This window comes from Pelobates fuscus, chromosome 6 (assembly GCF_036172605.1).
Source record: "Pelobates fuscus isolate aPelFus1 chromosome 6, aPelFus1.pri, whole genome shotgun sequence".
Taxonomy (NCBI): Eukaryota; Metazoa; Chordata; class Amphibia; order Anura; family Pelobatidae; genus Pelobates; species Pelobates fuscus.
This window is the reverse complement of record NC_086322.1, coordinates 10,176,695-10,199,328: the sequence shown is the minus strand read 5'-3', so window position 1 is coordinate 10,199,328 and position 22,634 is coordinate 10,176,695. Positions and strand designations below refer to the sequence as shown.

Below are 22,634 nucleotides of genomic sequence, written 5' to 3'. Positions count from 1 at the left end.
ATCTTGGATTCTGGTAATGATTGTATCACTATTTCAATTAAGACTATATTCTTACTATTTGCCTAACGTTTTATACTATCCAATTATAAAATTAAATGTGCCTATTAAGTACCCGGCCTTGAAGGGTTAATTTTTTCCGTTCTCTATCCCTCCCCTCTCTGTAACGGTTGATGAAAATACCAACCGATTGAAACAGCGGGCGGGATATTTAAACCACGAACTTTCTTTGACCCGGTTCCCCTGGACGAGCCGAGTTTCGGCGAAACGCGCATCGGGATGATTATTTAATAGCTAGAAATGAAGTTTAAGACAAGGGACCGATAGGATGTTTTCTGATTGTATCTCTCCAGCTTAATTTTCGAGCTCAGCTTACACTTACGAGTTTTAGCTTGTAGCCGTTTGGTATTCCAGCCGCTGGGACGCTCAGAAATTAGGAGTTTCGTTTAGCAACAAAGGGCACTTGGAGTTTAGCTAGCGGATTATACTGACCTTTCTCTCCAAGCTTATTACCAGCCTCGTTTCTTTTTACGAGCTTCAACAGATAGCCGTTGAGGTCCTCCAGCCGCTGGGACGTTTTTTTTTTTTTTAATTCTTTATTTTGTTGTGCATAGCTTTTTCAAACAACTTTAGTGCCATGGTGGCAGGTTATGGTATTATATGCTTATATAGGTATATACATGGCATAGAGGTGAAAAACACATTTTTCAATAAGGAACAACAGGAAATTATAACAGTTTGGTTGGTCACAGTGAGGTTAGTTTAGCGTTGTGTGATGTTTGGCTATGTGTTCTGTGTGATTCTTTGCAGTCTACTATGGGACTAGCTGGTCTCGGTAGGGTGTTCGTGACGGGCAGGCGAGGTGGTTTGACAGCTTTACGGTATCAGGGATGTGTTTGGATGGTCGTATGTGTACAGGCTTCAATGCTTGTGTCTGTCGTGTTATGAGTGTGTTGGGCCTGTTGCATGGGCAGTGTGTGTTGATGCTTTGGATCGTGCTGTCATGTAGTGTGTCTCGCCTTGCTCTGTCTCGGCATTGAGGGTGGTTACCCCTAGCCATGTGGGTAGCGGGGGGGGGGGGGTGATAGCGTTGTGTTCGTGGAACGTATTTTCGCATTTGGGCATCGACGTTCTTTGTGCTGTTCTGGGTCTGAGTACCTGAGTGTCTGTCTGGGAGTTAGTCAGAGAAGAAACAGTAAATCATAGTGAAAGGCAATATAAACATAAAGTATTAAACATAAAGTATGAAACGTGAAGTCCTCTTCTGTCGGTTTCTCCTTCGCTGGGATGAGGGCACTGTGGGAAATAGTCCGACATGGTCCGACTTTGGGTTTCGCCAGTGGGCAAGTGTCCATGGAACTTAAGACCCCAGTCCACTTGTTCCCAGGGCGTGATGGGAGGCTATTGCATTTTCTCCGTTCTCTCTTCGGCGTTTCGGATTCTGGTTCGGCAAACTGATGGTTTTCAGGTAGTTGGCTGCTTCCTCCGGTGTTGTGAGGACTTGTGTTGTCCCTGCATGGGTGACTTCCATGGAGCCTCCTGCTCCCCACCTGTAGGCTATACCTGCAGCGCGTAACTGTGTGGCAGTTTGGCCGTATGACTTGCGCCACAGTAGTGTGGCTCTAGATAGATCTTGATAGAATGTAAGTTCTGCTTCTTCAAAGGACAGCGGTGTGCGATCCTTAAGCGCCGCCATGATATGGAGCTTGTCCTGTACTGTTACGCATCTTAAGATGACGTCTCGAGCTGCTGGTGATTTCAGTTGTGTGTAGGTTGGGAGCCAATAGACTCCATCTGTGGTGAGTTTCTTAGCAGTTGCGTGTGGGAGTATGCTGGTCAGGAGGCGCCTAGCGTAGTGCGGCAGTTCTTCTGCTGTAATTGCTTGTGAGATTCCTCTGATTTTAATGTGTGTTCGCCTTAGTCTATCTTCTATGGTCGCCATTTTAAGTGCCATGATTTTTTGGTGATGCTGTATGTGTTGTACCTGATCTTCCAGCGTTGTCAGGTGTGTTTTGACTTCCACCACGTATTGTTCTGTGGCAGTTACCCGGTCTGTGACCATTTGCACCTCCGTTTTGAGGAGGGCCGTGTCGGCCGCCCAGAGCCTGTAAATGTCAGCGAGTAGGAGTTTGAGATCGCCTTTGGTGGCCGGTGCAGCGTCATCTGGGGCTTCGGGCTGCGGTGTCAGCGTGGTCTGTATGGCCGGCTGGGCCTCTGATCTGCCCTGCTCTGTTTGGGGAGTGCGGTCTGATTCCCAGTCATCTCCCGTGGGCCTAGGAGCGGGACGTGGCTGCGCGGGGCGTTGTAACAGCGCACCTATGTCTCTGCTGTCCGCCCCATTGCCGGTGAGGGAGGCGGTGGTTCCGTAGGTGTGGGGATTAGTGGGTGCCCCCTCTCTCTAACCTTGGTCGGAGCAGGAAGTCCTCCAGGTCTCTGATAGTCGGCGCGAGGTAGGCCCCGGTTTTGCGTTTACGCTTAGGGAGCTTCTGCGGGTGTAAAAACGGCATCGATCGGTGCCTCTTGTCTTTCTATCCCCGTCTCTGAGGGTTGTAGGGCTGGTTGGGTGCCCGTTTCAGTGATTTTGCCCAGATTCAGTGAGTACGGTTAGGAGACTGTAGAAATGGCGCCTGATGCCATGTGATGGCAAGCCCCGCCCCCCGCTGGGACGTTTTTTGCAACAGTGAGGAGTTTTTTTCATTTTTCTACCTCCGGGGTGGTCTAAAATTTGTTTTTTTGAGGATTTTCCTCATGGGATTATAGATACCACTTCATGTAGGATTTTTTTTATATTTATTTATTTTATTTTCACTCTTCCACCATACCTACTCATGTTGATATTAGACTAGGGCTATTTAGCCTTTTGCTATGAACTAGATAGGTTGTTGATTACAGCCTTAATTTATTTCCCTTTCATATTTATATTTATATTTTGGACTTTTTAATGTTTCTATTAAAAGTTATATTTTATTATTCATCATTTACATGTGCTTGTGGGTTGGCAATATCGTACTAGCTCCAGTTAGGGAGCTGAGAATGAGACATTCTTTCTGTTATTTCTCTTCCTCCTCTCTGGATTACTAGTACATTTTCTTCATTTTGCTTTAAGATTCATGGAAGAACGTAAGTATTCCTTTTCATGTCATAACACACACTACATACAAATATGGACACCATGGTTGACCTTCCAGACTGATACAGGAGGGATCTCTTAACTATTTGTGAGGCTCACTCACAGACACATCTGCCCACCTGAGCATTTAAAAATAAGGATAGCACACACCTCTGATACTGTTAAAATATTACCAATACAATGTTGCAACCTTGAGGTAATTGTATATTATACTACTCATCTGTCAATAACAGACCTCAACATGTTCATCTACCCCCCCCCCACCCCAATATGTGGAGAGGAGACATGACCCCCCCCCTTTTTGTCCACCATCTTAAAACAATAAGATGACAAGTTTGGAGTATGGAGTTACATATAGATTGGTTATATATGTTTTAATTTTTAGTTTTATTACTCATATACATCTCAACTCCCACTGAGATTAGCTAAATACACGGTACACCATTTTTTATAATTAGCTATAACACAGAGTGTGAGATACGAGAGGTGGAAGTCCACCCTTCTCAAACAAGGCAAAAAAAAACTCATTACTATGCAGTATATCACATATGCCTCATGGTACAACAACAGTCGCTACCTTACGCAAAAGCTATTTTTTCTATCACATGTTGAAATCTGGAGAAGCCAACAAATAACTAGCTGAACCATGTTTGCACTCTGCCACCATGGGATATGATAGATATGCTCACGCAGTTTAGCTGATAAGAAACATGCCCCCAGTAGGGTCCATAAGATACAACACCTGGGAAAAATCAATACAAGATGATTGTAACCGGTTTGTTAAGACACTCCCAGCATAAATTAGTGAAACCGCCATTTAGTTGATCTTCCCCCTTTAGAGACACATCTCTTTTCAGCCTTTCATACGATACTTCTATTAATTCCGGATGTGTAGTTGTCTCTCTGGGCAATGAGGATCATCCCGTCGCTTGCCACCAGTTGTTAAGACACTCCCAGCATCAATGAGTAAAACCGCCATTTAGTTGATCTTCCCCCTTTAGAGACACAGGCACTGTTGCTGTAGAACACCAAACTCCTGAATGGAATATAAGGGAATGCTCCAAACTCCCGAACAGAGAATCATCCGAACTCTTTCTCTCCTAGAACAGGCGAAATAATACTCCCAAGTAGCAATGCCCCCAAACACGAGACCAAGCTCCATCTTGAGGGTAAAACAGGAATCTGCTTTAATGAGGGCTACCTGCCTGGTATTTATGCAGGTCTCCCACCTGGTGGACACTCCCCTAGGGGACCAGATGGAAGACTGGGACAAATGAAGTACAGTAGCCAATCACAGTGGCTCAGGTATAAACACTCCCCTTTGTACAAGTAAAGCCCTCCTCTCTATCCTGGAGATAATTGGGAAGAAATCCAAGTATCTCCATGGATAGAGACAAACCACCATTTTATATGGTATAATAAAAACACATAAAAATCCATAAATGTAAAACTACCGAATGCATTGAATTCGTATAACGTATCCCCAGATAGCCTAGGTCTGAGCGCACATTACTACCGAATAGTGCTCAGACCCAATCCACACAGTTCAATCGCCATGGAGTCAAAATCTTTCACACTGTTCTTTCGGTATACAAATGACTCCATGGGATGGCTATCTGGGTTAAGTCCATTCATAAAATAAAAAGTCCCGAACGGACCAGCGTTCGTATGCCGATGATAAGAAGGGCGGTCGGCAGTTTCAGCGGTGTTCAGTAGAAAAAGTGTCCGTTTGGAGTTCCATAAGTTTCTCGCCGAACACCGCTGTTCATTCGCGTGATTAAAATGGCCGCCGCCTCGTGGTCGACATACGAACGACAACCACCCAGCATACGGTTCGAATGAAGAGGTGTCTGCGGTTAACCACAATGTTCTAATTGAGGCCAGTAGGTTAACCAGCAGCACACTTCTCTTCTGGGTGGCCGTCCATTCGGTAGTTTTATTCGGTAGTTTTATTCGGTACTGAAATAAACGAACAGGGACGTACGGGCAGGTAATTCCACGAATGCACAACAAAATAGACGAACCAGCAGATAATACTTATACAGATGGATCTGTCACACGGTTTATGATATGCACACATTGTCTGATTGTTTTTTTTTTTTTTTGTAAATATGTGTTTATTGAAGTGTTATGTTCAGTTAGTCAATTTTGAGTAGACATTAAGTGGGACACGCAGGTCCCGGCGATCAAAACATCAACGGTAACATGCAAAAACTGTAAGTTATCTTTTCAATTGAAGCGACACGCAGGTCACCTCTGAACACGAGCATATCATCATTAATTAACATTAATTATCATCATTAACTGTCAACATGTTAACATTCTGTTTTCTGTTTTCCTTCCCCCCATACCGACCCCCCCCCCTGCCGACCCCCCCCGCACCCCCCGCCCCCCGTGTGCGGCCACTCAGATCTCGGGGAGAGCCATTGGAAGTGACAAATGGGGCCATTGAGCGTAATATCCATAGCTTTTCACAGAGGGACGTGTCGAGAGATACATGCTCTAGGTGTCTGTTTAGCGACCTATCCAACCATAACATACACCAGGGTCTAATGATGTTAGGTGCAAGACTTGGTTCGGAGCTCGGAGAGTGGGTCCAGCATTTCGAGTATGGGCCTATATATCCCTACTTGAGCTTGGGTTGGTAGGTATCAGGTTGCAGTTGTGGTGGGAATGGCAGTACAGGACACAGTTTACTACTAGGCTGGGTCAGGGGTTAGCTGTCACGGTCCTATTACCATGTGTTCTCTGGGGTGCATGAGGCATCCGCTCCCCCACCCCCCTCCCCGGTAGCCGTCGGTGGGAATTATGTGGTGCCTTGAGGTAGTTCTGCGTTTGGGAGTTGATATGACTCACCAGTGGTTTGTTCATGTGTGCTGCTGGTACCAGGGTGTCCAGTGTAGAGAGCGGGGCTAGGGTAGCGTCTGTGGACCCCCTGCTCCCCTATTTGTCCCCGCCATCTAAGTGGTAGCTGTCGGGTCATGCGTTCCCTGTGGTCCATAGCCAGTATGTTCCCGCTATCCATCTGTCTGCTAAGGTACCCAGCGTCTGGGGAGTCATCTCTGGGCCAGTCTTGCTTCAGGTGTATGTGTGGGTGTCAATTTAGGTGGTCATAGGTGCTGGTATGTGCGTGTGGTGGTAGGTGTGGTGTGCGTCCCAGATGTACCTCTCCTTGTCTCTCCATCCGCCCGCCCTCCCCCGTGCGGCTCCGTGTGGTGTCAGTCTCTCTTGTGTTGCATCGGTTGTCAGTGTGTGTGTATTCTATATTATAAGAAAATAGTTATCTCCCTACGCGCGTTGCATGCAAGTCTGGTTACTCTGTGCGCTGATAGCGTTCCCTTAACCCCGTCCCCCGGATATCCATTCCCAACCGTGGCGAGGCCTCCGCTCCGGTCTCACCGGGGTCCCTGCCCACCTGTCCCCCGGCCCCTGGCGAGGATATGGCAGATCAGTGGGGAGGTAGGGAAGTTGTATCAGGCAAGCCCGGGCCCCGTATTCCCACATCCCTTCAGTCATCATCTGTGTGTTGCGAGCGGTAGAAGAACCAGGGTCCCCATTGATCTGCATGCTTTTCTTGTTTGCCCAGCAGGTTGGCTATTATGGATTCAGCTTTTTGGATGTCATCCACTTTACGTCTCCATTGTCCGATCGTCGGCGGGTGCGTCTTCTTCCAGAGCAGTGGTATCAGTGTCTTCGCCGCGTTCAAGAGGTGTCGAAGGATCGACTTTTTATAAGCTGAGAGCGATTTGTCCGTGTGGTGCAGTAGGACTAGGTCTGCCGTCAGGTTCTGAGGTTCGCCTAGTATCTTTCGTATTTCGTCTCCAACATTCACCCAGTATGGCTTAATACCGTCGCATTCCCACCAGATATGTTGGAGGGTCCCGGTCTCAGTCTCGCATCTCCAGCATGTGTTTGGAATTTCTGGGCTGATTCGGTGTAGCAGAGATGGGGTGCGGTACCAGTGAGATAGCAACTTGTAGTTCGTCTCCTGGTATTGTGAGCTAGAAGAGCTCTTATGTTGCAGCAATAGTACTTGCTCCCATTGACTTTCTGTGTATTCTCTGTCCAGTGCGTCTTCCCAGCGCCTCTTGAAGGTATCTTTCCTCTCCCTCTCTCCTGTCGCCAGTCGCTGGTACATTGTGGAGACTGTACCTTCCGCCTCGGGTGTCTGGAAGCATAACTGTTCAAACCACGTTAAGTCTAGTTCTATGCGGCAAGTTGTGATAGAAGTGTTTAAGTTGGGCATAATGAAATTGGTGCATCAACGTGGGTCTCTCTATTTCCGATATGTCCTGTAGCGTCTTCATCCCCCTGTCTGTGATCGCCATATGTAGTGGTATGAACCCGTCTTGGTTTGGTAGCGGCCATGCTGGAGGCGGTATTCCGTCGCCTATGTAAGTGTTATGGGCAATGGGGATCAGGGGGCTCGGGGTAGGTGAGATATAGGAAGTTTGTCTCAGTCGGGTCCATGTCCTAAGAGTCTGGGTGATTGGCGAGTCCTCCCCGAGGTCCTTCTTGGCGTCTGCTTCCTTGTACCATAGGAAGAGGTGTAGGTGGTTGTCCGCTAATTCCCGGCCTAAGGAGGTCCACCGTTTGTGAGGGGACGCCAAGTGCAAGTCTCTGATGCGTTGTAGAACCGTGGCTTGGTAGTACTTGTGGAGGTTAGGCAGGGCCAGTCCTCCCCACGGTTTGGGAAGGCAGAGTGTGTCATGTTTGATCCTGGCTCTCTCTCCCTTCCATATATATCTGAGGAACGCTGAGCGGAGGGTTATAAAGAATGCCGGTGGGATTGTGCGAGGTATGGTGTGGAACTTATATAATATCCTTGGTAGGATGTTCATTTTAATGACTGCTATACGACCTTGCCAGGAGATGTGGTTGAAGTTCCATCTCTTAAGGTCGTCAAGGATGTCTGTCAGGAGGGGTGTGTAGTTCTGTGCGTATATATCTCTAGCTTCAGGTGTGACCCGGAGCCTGAGATATGTCATATATTCCGTGCACCAGTGGAACGGAAACTGGTGTTGCAGGGTGGCGCATTCCTCTCCCCTGACCGTCACATTCAAGACCTCGCATTTGGGCAGGTTGAGCTTAAGCCCCGATAGTGTACCATATAACCGGAATTCGCTCATGAGTAGTGGGAGCGACTCAAGGGGTTCGGCTAAGAAGAACAGCATATCATCCGCGTAGGCGGCTACCTTGTGTTCCTGAGTCTTATGCGTAAGGCCCAGGATCCGGGGGTTGTTGCGGATTTTGTCAAGGAACGGTTCCAGGGTGAGTGCGAACAAAAGTGGCGAGAGTGGGCACCCTTGCCTGGTTCCGTTTCGAATCTCGAAACTGTCCGTGAGGGCTCCATTCACCCTGACTCTGGCATTAGGTTGATGGTACAGCGTCTGGATCCAGGTCATCATTCCCTCTCCGACACCGACCCTCCTCAGTGTCTCCATCATGAAGTGCCAGTTCACCCTGTCAAATGCTTTTTCCGCATCCGTGGATAGTAAAAGTAGCTTCTTCTGCAGGTGTTTCGCCAGGTGTTGTAGCATGAAGAGCCGGAGCGTACTATCTCTGGCTTCCCTGCCCGGGATGAAGCCTGTCTGATCAGGGTGGACCAGTCTAGGCATGAAGGCCTGCAGACGGAGGGAGAGTATCTTCGAGAAGAGTTTTATGTCGGTGTTGATGAGGGAGATTGGGCGGTAGTTACCCACCTGTTCCGTGTTCTTCCCCGGTTTAGGTATCACTGTGATCGTCACCGCCAGGGATTCCTTATGAAAGGAAGCTCCATCACGTAGGTTGTTAAGGGCTTTTACTAATCTCGGTATTAGGTCATCGCTAAATTTTTTGTAGTATTCCACCGGGAACCCGTCCGGGCCCGGTGTCTTACCGTTTTTTGCCGATTTTAGGGCCAGCTTAAGTTCCCCCTCGGTGATGGGCGCTTCAAGACCCTCCGCTTCTTCCGGGGTGAGGGCGTCTGGGTTGAACTCTTGTAGGTAATTGGTGGTTTCAATTCTCTTCTGTGCGGTACTGGTGTCACCATCTGTTGCAGGGGTGTTGTATAGATGTGAGTAGTACACCCTGAATTAGTTGGCGATATTATCTGGGAATTGTGTATGCTTGCCCTGTCTAGTGCGCAGGGTGTGTACTTGCGCCTGCTTCTGCGGTCCCCTGAGCATTTGGGCGAGAAGTTTGCCCCCCTTGTTAGCGTGCGTGTAAAAGAATGCCTTTGAGCGTTGCACCTGTCTCATGTGATTACGTTCCAGGATGTCTGTGAGTTGTTTCCTTTTCAGGGTCAGCTCACGGTAAGTTGGGTCGTGTTGGGTTCTTTTATGTATCTGTTCCAGATCTGCTATCTGTCTGGTGAGGTCTTTAATCTGTGCGCCTGCCTCCCTCTTTTTTTGTGTGGCCATTCTGATGAGGTGGCCCCTCAGAACACTTTTGTGCGCCTCCCAGATGGTCATGTCCGAAACGTCTTCTGTGGAGTTCTCCTCGAAGTATCGACGAATGTGATCCGCAATCAACGTTCTCGATGGTACATCTTGGAGTAAGGTGTCATTGAGTCTCCAAGTCATCCTAGCAGGGCAGTAAAGTGGTGATTCCAGTTCTACCCTCACTTCACTGTGGTCCGACCAGGGGGTCGAGTGGATGTCAGCCTTTCGGAGGAATGTGAGTCCTTCCTGTTGTATGCATAAGTAGTCGATCCGGGAATACCTATGGTGTAGCGTGGAGTAATAGGTGTAGTCCCGGTCTGTAGGATGGAGCGCCCTCCACGCGTCTGTCAGGCGAAGCGCTCTGAGGGATCGTCGAATAGTTTGCAGGGCTGAGTCAGGGACACTACTCCGTCCCATGGATGTATCGACCAGAGGATCTAGTGGGACGTTGAGGTCGCCTCCCATTATCAGCACTCCTTCCGTGAAGTTGGCTAACTTTCTCAGTGTCCTGCGGAGGAAGCTGGCTTGTCCCGAGTTCGGGGTGTATATGTTCGCTACTGTATACGTCCTTCCCGACAGGATTCCTTTAACAAAGACGTATCTGCCATCGCCATCCGACAGATGGTCTGTGGGCACGAACTGGAGGTTAGCTGCGATCAGGATAGCTGTCCCCGTTTTTCGCATTGTGGGGTGATTGCTATAGAAGTTTAGTGGGTAGTGTCGGTTCTTGAGTAGCGAGTTTGCCTCCACTCTCAGGTGAGTCTCCTGCAGGAGAGCAAACGAAACGTGTTGTCTCTTGAGGGTTCTCAAGAGGTGTGATCTCTTTTCAGGGGTGTTGAGGCCCCTGCAGTTCTGCGTCGTAATGATCAGGGGTGCCGGAGAGTAGGCCATTGTCGTGTCCCACTCGTTGGTCAGCTGTAAGCGGTCCACTCCGTGTCTCCAGCCAGGGGTCTCCCCCTCTTGTGTGCGGGAACGGGGCCGGGGCCTGCCGGATCAGTCGCCGTAGGGCGGCAGGGAGAAAGAGCGGGAGCAAGGGGAAGGAGGGAAAGCACAGAGGGGGGAGAGAGAGGCAGGAGGGGGAGGGGGGGGGGGCGGGGGGCCAGGTGAGCACCCCCCGGGGCGTCCAGCGAAGAGTTAGAGCGCTATGGGTATGAGGTCCCTCGCAACACAGCGTCACAGTCGTAAAACGTCTGCGGGTGTGTCTCCGTAGGCGCTTGTGTGTCTACCTGTGTTTGGCTGGCCCCTGGAGTGTGTGTGGGTGATTAGTCGTGTGTGGTGGTGGGGGTGTGTGTGTGGCAGTTATGTAGGGTGTGTCTGTGTGTGTGTGTATACCAACTTATGTAGTAGGTGTTGGTGGACCCTTCTGTATAGGATGTGGTCCCGTGTAACTGGGTGGGTGTCCAGAGCCGTACCACTACACGGTATGTACCGGAGTAGCCGCGGCTGTGGCCCCCTCAGTGGTTCTGGTTTACACGGGCTTGGTTCGGGTCGTGGCCTACGCCAAGTCGAAGTGGTGTGCGGGTGTGTCTGGAAGTCTCAGGTGGATTACCTGTCCCGCTGAAAATATAGCGTTTCGTGTGCACTTTGTTGCTGGTGTTACTAGCGGTTATGTACTCTCCCTTTGGGTCTGGGTCAGCACTATCTAAAATTGCGTTAGTAGAGTCTCCCCCGTCCGGTGGTCCAGGCTCTGCAGAGTCCCATAACCAGTCAGCTCTCAGGTGGCATCGGGCAAGTCAGAGTCAGTTAGGTTAGTTGTAGGTTAAGCGCAGGTCATTACAGTTCGTCGTCGTCATGGTGGTGGGGTGCGTCGTCTAGGCGTTGGTCAGTGACAATGGGCGTGATTCCTGGGTGCCTGTCTCTGCAGTGCGAGTGCGGTCTGGAGTGTGGGATAGTCCGCGTTAAGAGTTGGGTGGTTGAGGCGTTTAAGCTAAGTCAGGGATGTGTGTCCGGGGTTTCACTGGGTTTAAACTCTCCATATATGGTACCTGTCTTATCTAGTGATCCCTAGACTTTCCTGTGCTAAGTACAGTGCTCAGTGGGCCCCGTGTTATACAACCATCTTTCCCATCATTACACATTTTCGTCCTCTCCCACCCTCTCCCACCCGCCCACATTCTCAGTCCTCCAGTAGAGCCTGGAGTAGCTTCGGGTTGTACCCCCAGTTTGGCGGTGATCCGGGTGCAGTGTCACTACAGTATTAAGCGGCAAGGTCCCATTCTCCAACTTTCTCCCCCCTCCCAAGAAGCGTCTAGGATCCCTCCCCTTCCATTCAATAGTGCCAAACTGTCAATGTCTCGGTGGTGCGTAAGTGCCCCTGACCACTTCAGGCGAGGGAGATGTCGTCGGGTGGGTGGCAACAGTCCGCAGGGAGTCAGTCCATGCCAACATCTCTAGCGTGTGTTTTAGGCGAGTAAAGTCAATAGTCTCGGGTCAAAGTCAATACTTGTCAGTATAATAATATAAATGTACTTAGCTGTCATGATCTCAGTCGCAAGGATGCCCCTGTCCTACCAGCCGGGGGAGACGCCAGGTCGTCCACTTCAGTGCCAATTCGTTAGTCAGCCTGCTGGGCCGGGTTGCGTGGCCGGTGCGCCGGCGGTCTGTGCGGCGATTCCTCTCTGCGGCGTCGTGCAAGTCTTTGTGCCATCGGGCCAGGGCGTGGTTCTGTCGGCCTCAGGATCCAGTCTTCTACCTCCGTGGGCGGCAGGCCTAGTCGCCTCAGGAATATCGGCACTTCTTCAGGCCACCGGATCGGGATCCATTCGTTATCATGGCGGGCCAGTAAACTAAAGGGGAAGCCCCACTTATAGGGGATGTTGCGGCTCCTCAGAAGTTGGGTTACCGGCCGGAGTGCCCTGCGGGCCTCAAGAGTGAGGGGTGACAGGTCCTGGTAGAGGGCCACTTCTGAGCCTTGAAACGGCCAGGACTGTTTGGAGCGGGCCTTGGACATTATCAGTTCTTTTATTTTGAATTCACGCAAGCAGCAAATAATGTCTCTGGGAGAATTGTCAATGTTTCTCGGTCTTGTGGCCCTGTGAGCTCTGTCGAATAGGATATGTTGCGGTGCATCCGGGCCTAATATACCTTTGAAGAGGGCAGTGAGTATAGCCTCTACGTCTTCCTCTCCGTTGGATTCAGGGAGGTTGCAAACTCTTATATTAGATCTGCGCCCTCTGTTATCCAGATCTTCAGCTTGTCTTCTAAGGTGCAGAAGGATAGTCCCCTGTCGGGTAATTGCTAGGTTATTAGCTTCTATGCGGCTAGACATTGCCTGTTCTGAGGCCTCCAGGGCCTGAATGCGGTTACCTTGTGCTGCCAATTCGTTTCCTAAGATGGCGACCTCCGCTCTAATTGCCTCATGGAGCGTGTCTGAGGTACTTTTGAGGTCGTCCTTCATGGTTGCAGTAAGGGCCCTGATATCGGCTCTTATGTCCGCTAGGGATAGCGCATGGGGTTCCGTCTCCGGCGGTGAGCACTGGCCGTCGGCCATTTTGGGGCCTTGTGCGCCGCGTGGCTGGCTGCTCGGTGTTTGCAGGTAGCCGTCCAGGGAACCGGCGTGCGGGCTGTTCAGCGGTCTCCTGGTGGTCTGGTGGGTGTCTGCCCGTTTGGTGCGCCCCATCGGGAGAGTATTGCGGCGTTTAGTGCTGCTTACAATGCTGCGCGGGTCGGAGCTCCGAAGTTAAGCGGCCATCTCCGACGGCTTCCAGGCCACGCCCCATCTGATTGGTTTTTAATGAGTAAAGCTCTACTCCTTGTCTCGTACTTCATACACAATGTTTAATCTTCTGTATAATTTGCTGTATACAGATTGACATTACATATCTGTTATAACACAATACTTGTAGAAATATATACACGATCAATGTAAACGTTGTGATGATGGTGCATTTCTCATGTATTATTTTGTATACCTGCATGATGCTGAAACTGAGAACAAATCTAATAAAAATAAAATAAACAAAATGTATTATTTATTATTTTTTTATTTCTTTTTTGTTCCAAATGTTACCATCAAGGGAAGAGAGTTGGCAATTTCCTTTCCCATTTATTATAAGCTAAATGGTACACGGCAAGGGAGTCCTCTCTCTCCTCATTTTTAAGTATTAGCACTAGAACCCTGAAATAATTTATTAGGAACACTTCATCAATACAATGTTCTGCTGATGATATGCTATTCACAGTCTCCCAGTCATTCATTTCATTGCCCAAATTGTGTCATATTTTACGTGAATATAGTTTCGTGTCTTACTACAAACTAAACAAAACTTGTGTATACATTAACTCCTGTTCTCTGTTTAAGAATAGTTCAAACACAATTGGAAGAAATATTATGGTAACTATTGTGACCTCTGAATCACAAATAACCCTTCTGATGTATGTGTAAATAATTATGGATGTTGGTTTGGTAGGAGGTTAAACAGTCCTTAATAGACTGGCAGGGAAAATAGGACCATATTTTATTTGTACACAGAGAGGTTTCTCACTGTACACATAAGCAGTATATAGTGCACACCTGTTTAACTTCCATGTTTCCCAATTCCTCCAAAGGATATTGAAGATTCTAGAGCCACTGAGGGATTTTAATACATATATGATATGCTATATGATACAAGTTTTTTTGGAGAGCATTTATTATTCATTTATTATTTATTCTATAAAGATAAAATTATCAGTGTGCATCAACTGCGATAGACCATAGGTAGGTTATGTCACAGTGGTCCAGACTAACAAAGCATTGATGAAATATTCCAGGGATCTCTCTCAGGGCTTGACCCTCATAGTACAAAAGTTACAAAAATAAAGAAGGTATGCAGGTACACCTGGGGTTATCATTTATTCTACTACAACAATAAAGCTCCCATTCACACTGAGCTACTGATACCCTTCCCAAACAATTTCCCAGCTGGCTGCAATGTCATATTTTTGTATGCCCTTTATTTAATTGCTTTCTTTTGGAAGTAAGTTAAAATGTAACGGGTGTAAAATATATATCTTAGGAAATTCACCTGTCCTACCCCCTCACAAATTAACTAAAAGTCTCAATATTTCTGGTGAAGATGGAATGACTACATTTGGCATTTATCTTTGACTGCAACTCATGGATGTATTCAACTGATTGGTGCAAGCTATTAGTACACATTCTTGTTACTTTCATTTTCTGCATCTGCCCAACGGGGATGTGGATCCAGGTAGGTTAATACATAGAAAGATGATGACTTTTCCTAAATTCATTTTGACTCCATCTCGTATATCCAAACTGTCCTTACTCCAACAAAAAACGTTTCAGTCCATTTTCCTTCCACAGCATGTATTAGCCTTCATTATAGTATTTCATGGTGGCAACATGCCCTACAGCCTGGCAGTCACTAAAATAATAACAATGCTATTTGTTTGATTTTATTGAAACTAAATGGTTTTAATAACGTTACTTTATTGTGTATTCTTTTTAAACTTGGATCTACTTTAAATGTGAAAATCAGTTTGCCATGAATGGATTTTAACTTGAGACTTTTTGTTATTTGCAGATAGTGAAAAATGTATAAAATGCCCTGATACTGAATGGCCCAATACGAAGAAGAATCAGTGTTTTCCAAAACTGGAGGAATTTCTATCTTACAGCAATGATGTACTTTCTGTGATCTTTTTGTCGATATCATTACTTTTTATTGTCATAACTGTAGTTACATTAGTTATTTTTATTTTCTATCAAGACACACCTATTGTAAAAGCCAATAACAAGAACCTCAGCTTCATCCTCCTGACCTCCATCTTACTGAGCTTCCTCTGTGTGTTCTTGTTCCTCGGTCGCCCGGTGGATATAACCTGCATTCTGCGTCAGACCTCTTTTGGAATCATCTTTTCAATAGCAGTCTCCTCTATTTTAACCAAGACAATCATGGTTTTCATTGCTTTCAGTGCCACTAAACCTGGAAGCTCCTGGAAAAGATGTATTGGTGTCAAACAGTCTAACCTGCTAGTAGCAATGTTTTCATCCATCCAAGTTCTAATTAATATAATATGGTTAGCGATATCTCCGCCCTTTCAGGAACTGGACTCTCATTCTAATCCAGGCAAGATCATCATTCAGTGTAATGAAGGTTCCGTTATTGCCTTCTACTCTGTGCTGGGTTATATGGGCCTTCTAGCAGCTGTTAGTTTTATTGTAGCATTTTTGGCCAGGACATTACCGGACAGTTTTAATGAGGCCAAGTACATCACCTTCAGTATGCTGGTGTTCTGCAGTGTTTGGATTGCAATGATCCCGGCCTATCTGAGCACCAAAGGGAAGTACATGGTGGCTGTAGAGATGTTTGCCATCTTGATTTCAAGTGGTGGACTTTTAAGTTGCATATTTTTCCCAAAATTATACATAATAATATGTAAACCTGAAATGAATGCAAAAATATGCTTGTTCAATAAATGAAACCTAGACTTACTTTACATATATTAATATATTGTTTATTTAAATATATTGATTTCTTCAAAATACATCTCAAGCTGGCTGACTTTGATAATTAAAGTAAAAACTGAAAAACTGCACATATTAAAAAAAATGAAGTACATCAGTAGAGATGTCGCAAACATAACATTTTCCGTTCACGAACAGCGAATGCGAATTTCCGCAAATGTTCGCGAACGTGCGAACCGGGCGAACCGCCATAGACTTCAGTAGGCAGGCAAATTTTAAAACCCACAGGGACTCTTTCTGGCCACAATAGTGATGGAAAAGTTGTTTCAAGGGGACTAACACCTGGACTGTGGCATGCCGGAGGGGGATCCATGGCAAAACTCCCATGGAAAATTACATAGTTGATGCAGAGTCTGGTTTTAATCCATAAAGGGCATAAATCACCTAACATTCCTAAATTGTTTGGAATAACATGCTTTAAAACATCAGGTATGATGTTGTATCGATCAGGTAGTGTAAGCGGTACGCCCGCTTCAGAGTGACAAACCAAACTCCCTGTTTAATGCACCGCAAACAACAGCAAACAGTCCATTTGCACAACCGCAAACTCCCCATTTGCACAAGGTTGGATACCAAGCTAGCCATGTCCCGTTCCTTGTCCTCACTGATGTCATTGAAGGTCTCTTCCTCCACCCAGCTACGTACAACGCCAAGGGTCCCCGAAAGGTAACAACAAGCCCCCTGGGACGCCTGCTGTGTTTGGTCTTCCACCTCCTCAAAGCCACCTTCCTCCTCAGAATCCTCTTCTTCAGACTCCTCTCTTCTTCAGTTGCCTCTCTCTGCGTTATTATAAGGTGTGTTAAGTAGTACTATTCCTATCAGTTTAATCCCTGTTACGTCCCCTATCAGGGGACGTGTATATGGCATTGATTTTAGGAACCAGGAGATGGAAAAAGATGCTTGGTCGGTCCTCCTACTTCAAATTTGGGGCACTGCGCGTGCAATCTAATGTGCCACCCGATAGGAGTGGTGTGTTAAGTAGTTCTATTCTTATCAGTTTAATCCCTGTTACGTCCCCTATCAGGTGACGTGTATATAGCATCGATTTTAGGAACCGGGAGATGGAAAAAGATGCTTGGTCAGACCTTCTACTTCAAATTTGGGGCACTGCGCGTGCAATCTAATGTGCCACCAGATAGGAGTGGTGTGTTAAGTAGTACTATTCCTATCAGTTTAATCCCTGTTATGTGCCTTTTTTTGGTTTGGTTTTTGAAGCCACAGTGCAGCACCAGAGGCCAAAAAAATTAGGCATGTACACATGCCTGAAAAATTAGGTATTGTTGCAGCCGCTGCTGTAGCAGCGGCCAGAAAAATTAATGTTTGTTTCCCAGGCAGAAAGTGCCCTAAAACATTACGGCTTGAACCCTAGTTGGTGGCAGATAAGTCACGCAAGTCATCCGGCATTCAGAGATAAAATACAGCAGCGTGTGGACCATTTTTAGCCCAAGGCAGCTCATCTCATCAGGCCCTTTTTAGTCGAATGTATCGCCCACTGTCAGTCCCTTCAGGATCCATCCCTCATTCATCTTAATAAAGGTGAGGTAATCTAGACTTTTTGACCTAGGCGACTTCTCTTCTCAGTGACAATACCTCCTGCTGCACTGAAGGTCCCTTCTGACAGGACACTTGAAGCGGGGCAGGCCAGAAGTTCTATCGCAAATTGGGATAGCTCAGGCCACAGGTCAAGCCTGCACACCCAGTAGTCAAGGGGTTCATCGCTCCTCAGAGTGTCGATATCTGCAGTTAAGCGAGGTAGTCTGCTACCTGTCGGTCGAGTCTTTCTCTGAGGGTGGATCCCGAAGGGCTGTGGCGATGCGTAGGACTTGAAAAGCTCTGCATGTCCTCCATCAACAACACATCTGTAAAGCGTCCTGTCCTTGCCGACGTGGTCGTGGGAGGAGGATTACTTTCACCTCTTCCCCTGTTAGATTCCCGTTGTGCTGTGACATCACCCTTATACGCTGTGTAAAGCATACTTTTTAATTTATTTTGGAACTGCTGCATCCTTTCCGACTTGCGGTAATTCGGTAACATTTCAGGCACTTTCTGCTTATACCGGGGATCTAGTAGCGTGGACACCCAGTACAGGTCGTTCTCCTTCAGCCTTTTTATATGAAGGTCCCTCAACAGGCACGACAGCATGAAAGACCCCATTTGCACAAGGTTGGATGCCGAGCTACTCATGTCTCGTTCCTCATCCTCAGTGATTTCACTGAAGGTATGTTTTTCCCCCCCAGCCACGAACAACACCACGAGTACCAGATAGGTGACAATGATCACCCTGTGATGCCTATTGTGGTTGGTCTTCCTCCTACTCCTCAAAGCCACATTCCTCCCACTTCCTCACAATACTCTTCCAGCGTTTCCGCAGGTCCAGCAAGCAATGCTAATAAGGCTGTTTCTGGTGGTGATGGTGACCACAACTCTTCCTCTTCCTCTTCACGCTCATCTACGGCCTGATCCAGCATTCTTCGCAGGGCACGCTCCAGGAAGAAGACAAATGGTATGATGTCACTGATTGTGCCTTCGGTGCGACTGACTAGGTTTGTCATCTCCTCAAAAGGACGCATGAGCCTACAGGCATTGCGCATGAGCGTCCAGTAACGTGGCAAGAAAATTCCCAGCTCCACAGAGGCTGTCCTAGCACCCCGGTCATACAAATAGTCGATAACGGCTTTTTCTTTTTGGAGCAGGCGGTCGAACATTAGGAGTGTTGAATTCCAACGTGTCGGGCTGTCGCAAATCAAGCGCCTCACTGGCATGTTGTTTCGCCGCTGGATATCTGAAAAGTGCGCCATGGCCGTGTAGGAACACCTGAAATGGCCACACACCTTCCTGGCCTGCTTCAGGACGTCCTGTAAGCCTGGGTACTTATGCACAAAGCGTTGTACGATCAGTTTACACACATGTGCCATGCACGGCACATGTGTCAACTTGTGCCAAATTCAATGCCGCCAACAAATTTCTTCCGTTGTCACAAACCACTTTGCCGATCTCCAGTTGGTGCGGAGTCAGCCACTGATCCACCTGTGCGTTCAGGGCGGACAGGAGTGCTGGTCCGGTGTGACTCTCTGCTTTCAGGCAAGTCAACCCCAAGATGGCGTGACTCTGCCATATCCGGGATGTGGAATAGTACCTGGGGAGCTGGGGGGATGCCGTTGATGTGGAGCAAGACGCAGCAGCAGAAGAGGACTCAGCCAAGGAGGTTATGGAAGAGGATGGAGTAGGAGGAGTAGTGGAGGTGGCAGCAGGCCTGCCTGCAAGTCGTGGCTATGTCACCAACTCCTCTGCAGAGCCACGCATTCCATGCTTGGCAGCCGTCAGCAGGTTTACCCAATGCGCAGTGTAGGTGATATACCTGCCCTTACCATGCTTTGCAGACCAGGTATCAGTGGTCAGATGGACCCTTGCCCCAACACTGTGTGCCAGACATGCCATTACCATTACTAAGCTGGAGGAGGATGGTGCGCCAAGGTTCCGAGCGGAAGCTGTAGAAGATTGGGTGTCCTGTGTTAGGAAGTCAACCATGTCCTCAGAACTTTTCGAGTTCAGGGTACGTGGCCTCTGAACACTGGGCATTATTCTAGGTCCAAAGGGAATCACAGCACCACGACCACGACGGCCCCTGCAGGGTGGCCTGCCTCTGCCTGTCATTTTTTTTCCGATTAGTGGTACTATGCATGCAAGCTACTGTGACAACAGATCTGAGTGGCACTGTACACTGGCAGAAGTTGGCAGAGTAGACGCTGTAGGCCTGACACACGCTTGCAGGCAACTAACTGCTATTCAATCTATTACAGTCAAAAAATGTTTTTTTTTTTAATGTACACTACTGTTACACCAGATATGAGTTGCACTGGTGTGACACTGTGCCCTGGCAGGCTCTGAAACTCACACGTGTGAAGGAAACTGACTGCTATTATTTCACAGTCAAATTTCTAGTTTTTTTTTTAAATGTACACTACTGTTACACCAGATATGAGTTGCACTGGTGTGACACTGTGCCCTGGCAGGCCCTGAAACGCACACATGTAAAGGAAACTGACTGCTATTATATTACAGTCAAAAATGTTTTTTTTTTTTTTTAAATGCAAGCTATTGTGACCCCAGATGAGTGGTGGCACTGGGCAAGTGGGCACAGTATACGCTGTGAGCCTGACACACACACTGGCAGGCAGGCAACTGCAATTAGATTACACAGGGAAAAAAAACGCAGACTGATGTTCTAGCCCTAAAAAGGGCTTTTTGGGGTGCTGTCCTTACAGCAGAGATCAGATGAGTCCTTCAGGACTGTAGTGGACACTGAATACACCGATTTCCGTATTAAATCAGCAGCAGCTACACTGTCCCTCCTCTCACTAAGAATGCAGCTTCCGAATGAATCTAAAATGGATGCTGTCCAGGAGGTGGGAGGGTCTGGGAGGGAGGGTCTGCTGCTGATTGGCTGGAATGTGTCTGCTGACTGTGAGGTACAGGGTCAAAGTTTACTCAATGATGACGAATAGGGGACGGCCCGAACATCGCATATGTTCGTCCGCCATGGCGAACGCCAACAAGCTATGTTCACCAGGAACTATTCGCCAGCGAACTATTCGGGACATCTCTATACATCAGTAATATTTCATTTTTTTAATTGTAGATTTGAAAAATTGGCAGCTGCTGTACATCGATGGAAACGCTAGATTCAAGTAATTTGTAGCATTTATGAAATATTTTGGGCAGATTTAAATCTTTATGACACTAAGTTCTTAAAAATATTTTAAGAAACAAAATCTCTAATTCTTTAATATATGTATATGACAGACAACTCAGGTTGTCTCTACTGTCTTGACCTACAGCAATTCTCCAACAACCTCTAAACTCTCCTTTTACCTATTTGAACCTAACATTCCCTAGCTTTGCAAACTCCTTTTACAACTCCACCCTCTCCTCTCAACTAGACTTCATGGTACCTCCTACACTTAAATGCAGCAAGTGCCTCTAATTAAAACCTTGACACACCAAGTTGGCCCGATGCATCCAAAAATACTTCAGAACTGCTGAACGCTTTTGGAGACTCTGAATCTGACTTCCTCCACTGTAAATGTATCCTGCGCTCCCACAGCTTTGCTCTTTCCTCTGCAAAAGAAAACTACTTCAATACCATCATAAGCACACTTTTCCATGAACAAAAATACCTCTTTCACAAGTTTAACTCTCTTTTGGCCCTGTTGATCTAGAAGATTTTTACAATCAGGGTAGAAATCTCTCATCTCTCTGCTACCCCAAACGCACTCCCTCTGCTGTTCTATGCTCATTTACACCTGCGGCAGTGCAAGAGGTTTCTGCTCCAGTCCTCCCACCCCACCACCTGTTCTCTTGATCCCATTCCTTCACATCGCATCCGCACCCTGTTTCTCTTGCTTTCCTCTCACTAAAATATTATTATTATTATTATACATAAAGTGCCAACCAGTTCAGTAGCGCTGTACAATGGGTGGACTAACAGACAAGTATTTGTAACCAAAGTTGGACACACAGGAACAGAGGGATTGAGGGCCCTGCTCAATTAGCTGAAATGCTAGAGGGAGTGGGGTAATGTGAGATAGGGTAGGGTAGAAATGTATGTTGCTGGGATAGTGTTCATTGAGGGCTTAGTGTTTTGTTTTGATGACAGTTTCAGGAGAAGAATTAGGGTGCGGGAGGGAAAGCTGTTCACAGTTTTATTGATATGTTTTCCTAAAGAAGTACATTTTCAAAGATTTATGAAGGAGTGGAGATTGGGTGAGAGTCTAACAGAGAGGGGAAGTGCTAGCTTTACTATAGCTAGGAGGATATTCTACACTTGCAGGTTTCTACCAAATGGAACCTCGTTCGACTCTCTGACTTCGGGAACCAAGACATCCAAACAATCCAACCTCCTGCTAGACCAGAGGCAATCGTAACATGGGTAAAACATTTACAAGCCAACGGTTTCAGAAGAGACACATGGAAAGTATTGGGTATACGCAGGGAAGGCTGAAGAGCCAAACTATACGCCACAGGGTTGACCTGCTTAACGGCCGATGTATCTGGGAGAGAATTTCATGGTTGGCACTTTGAGACGGATATGTCTTGTACTCAACAAATCCATCTCCCAGTTGATACACCAGAGCAGCACGTCTACATTTGTCAGCTTGGAACTTAAAATAATGTGAAGTATTAGTGAGGATAAGTTGAGCTTGTTCCTAAGTGTTTCTCAGGTTTTCAACGTGAAGGTCATCCAACAGCATACCCTGAGAAGGAAGAGCTGAAGGAAGGACCAGAGGATTGAAACCATAGTTGAGATAGAACAGACTGAAATGAGTACCCTCGCTAACCAAATTGTTATGAACAAATTCAGCCCAGGGAATCAGATCAACCCAGTCATCCTGATGTTCAGATATGAAGCATCGCAGATACTGTTCCAGAATTTGATTCGTACATTCTGCCGCTCCTTTAGATTGCGGATGATAGGCGGATGAAAAGCTTAATTCAATGCCCATCTGAGTACAAAAGCCCTCTAGAACCGAGAGATGAACTGTGTGCCTCTATCTGATATGATTTCAGTTGGGATACCATGTAAGCGAAAGGCTAATTTGGAAAATATAGTTGCCAA

The 22,634-nt window shown here is 47.2% G+C and overlaps 1 protein-coding gene across 1 annotated transcript in view; it reads left to right on the top strand.

Moving 5' to 3' along the window:
- Nucleotides 1-20,700, top strand: part of LOC134565984 (vomeronasal type-2 receptor 26-like) — a 64,340-nt gene extending 43,640 nt beyond the window's left edge. Inside the window, exons 3-4 of the mRNA XM_063425697.1 lie at nt 15,075-15,858; nt 20,658-20,700. Coding sequence (XP_063281767.1) covers nt 15,075-15,858; nt 20,658-20,700 — 827 coding nt within the window. The remainder of the gene's footprint in view (nt 1-15,074; nt 15,859-20,657) is intronic.
- Nucleotides 20,701-22,634: the final 1,934 nt, after the last annotated feature.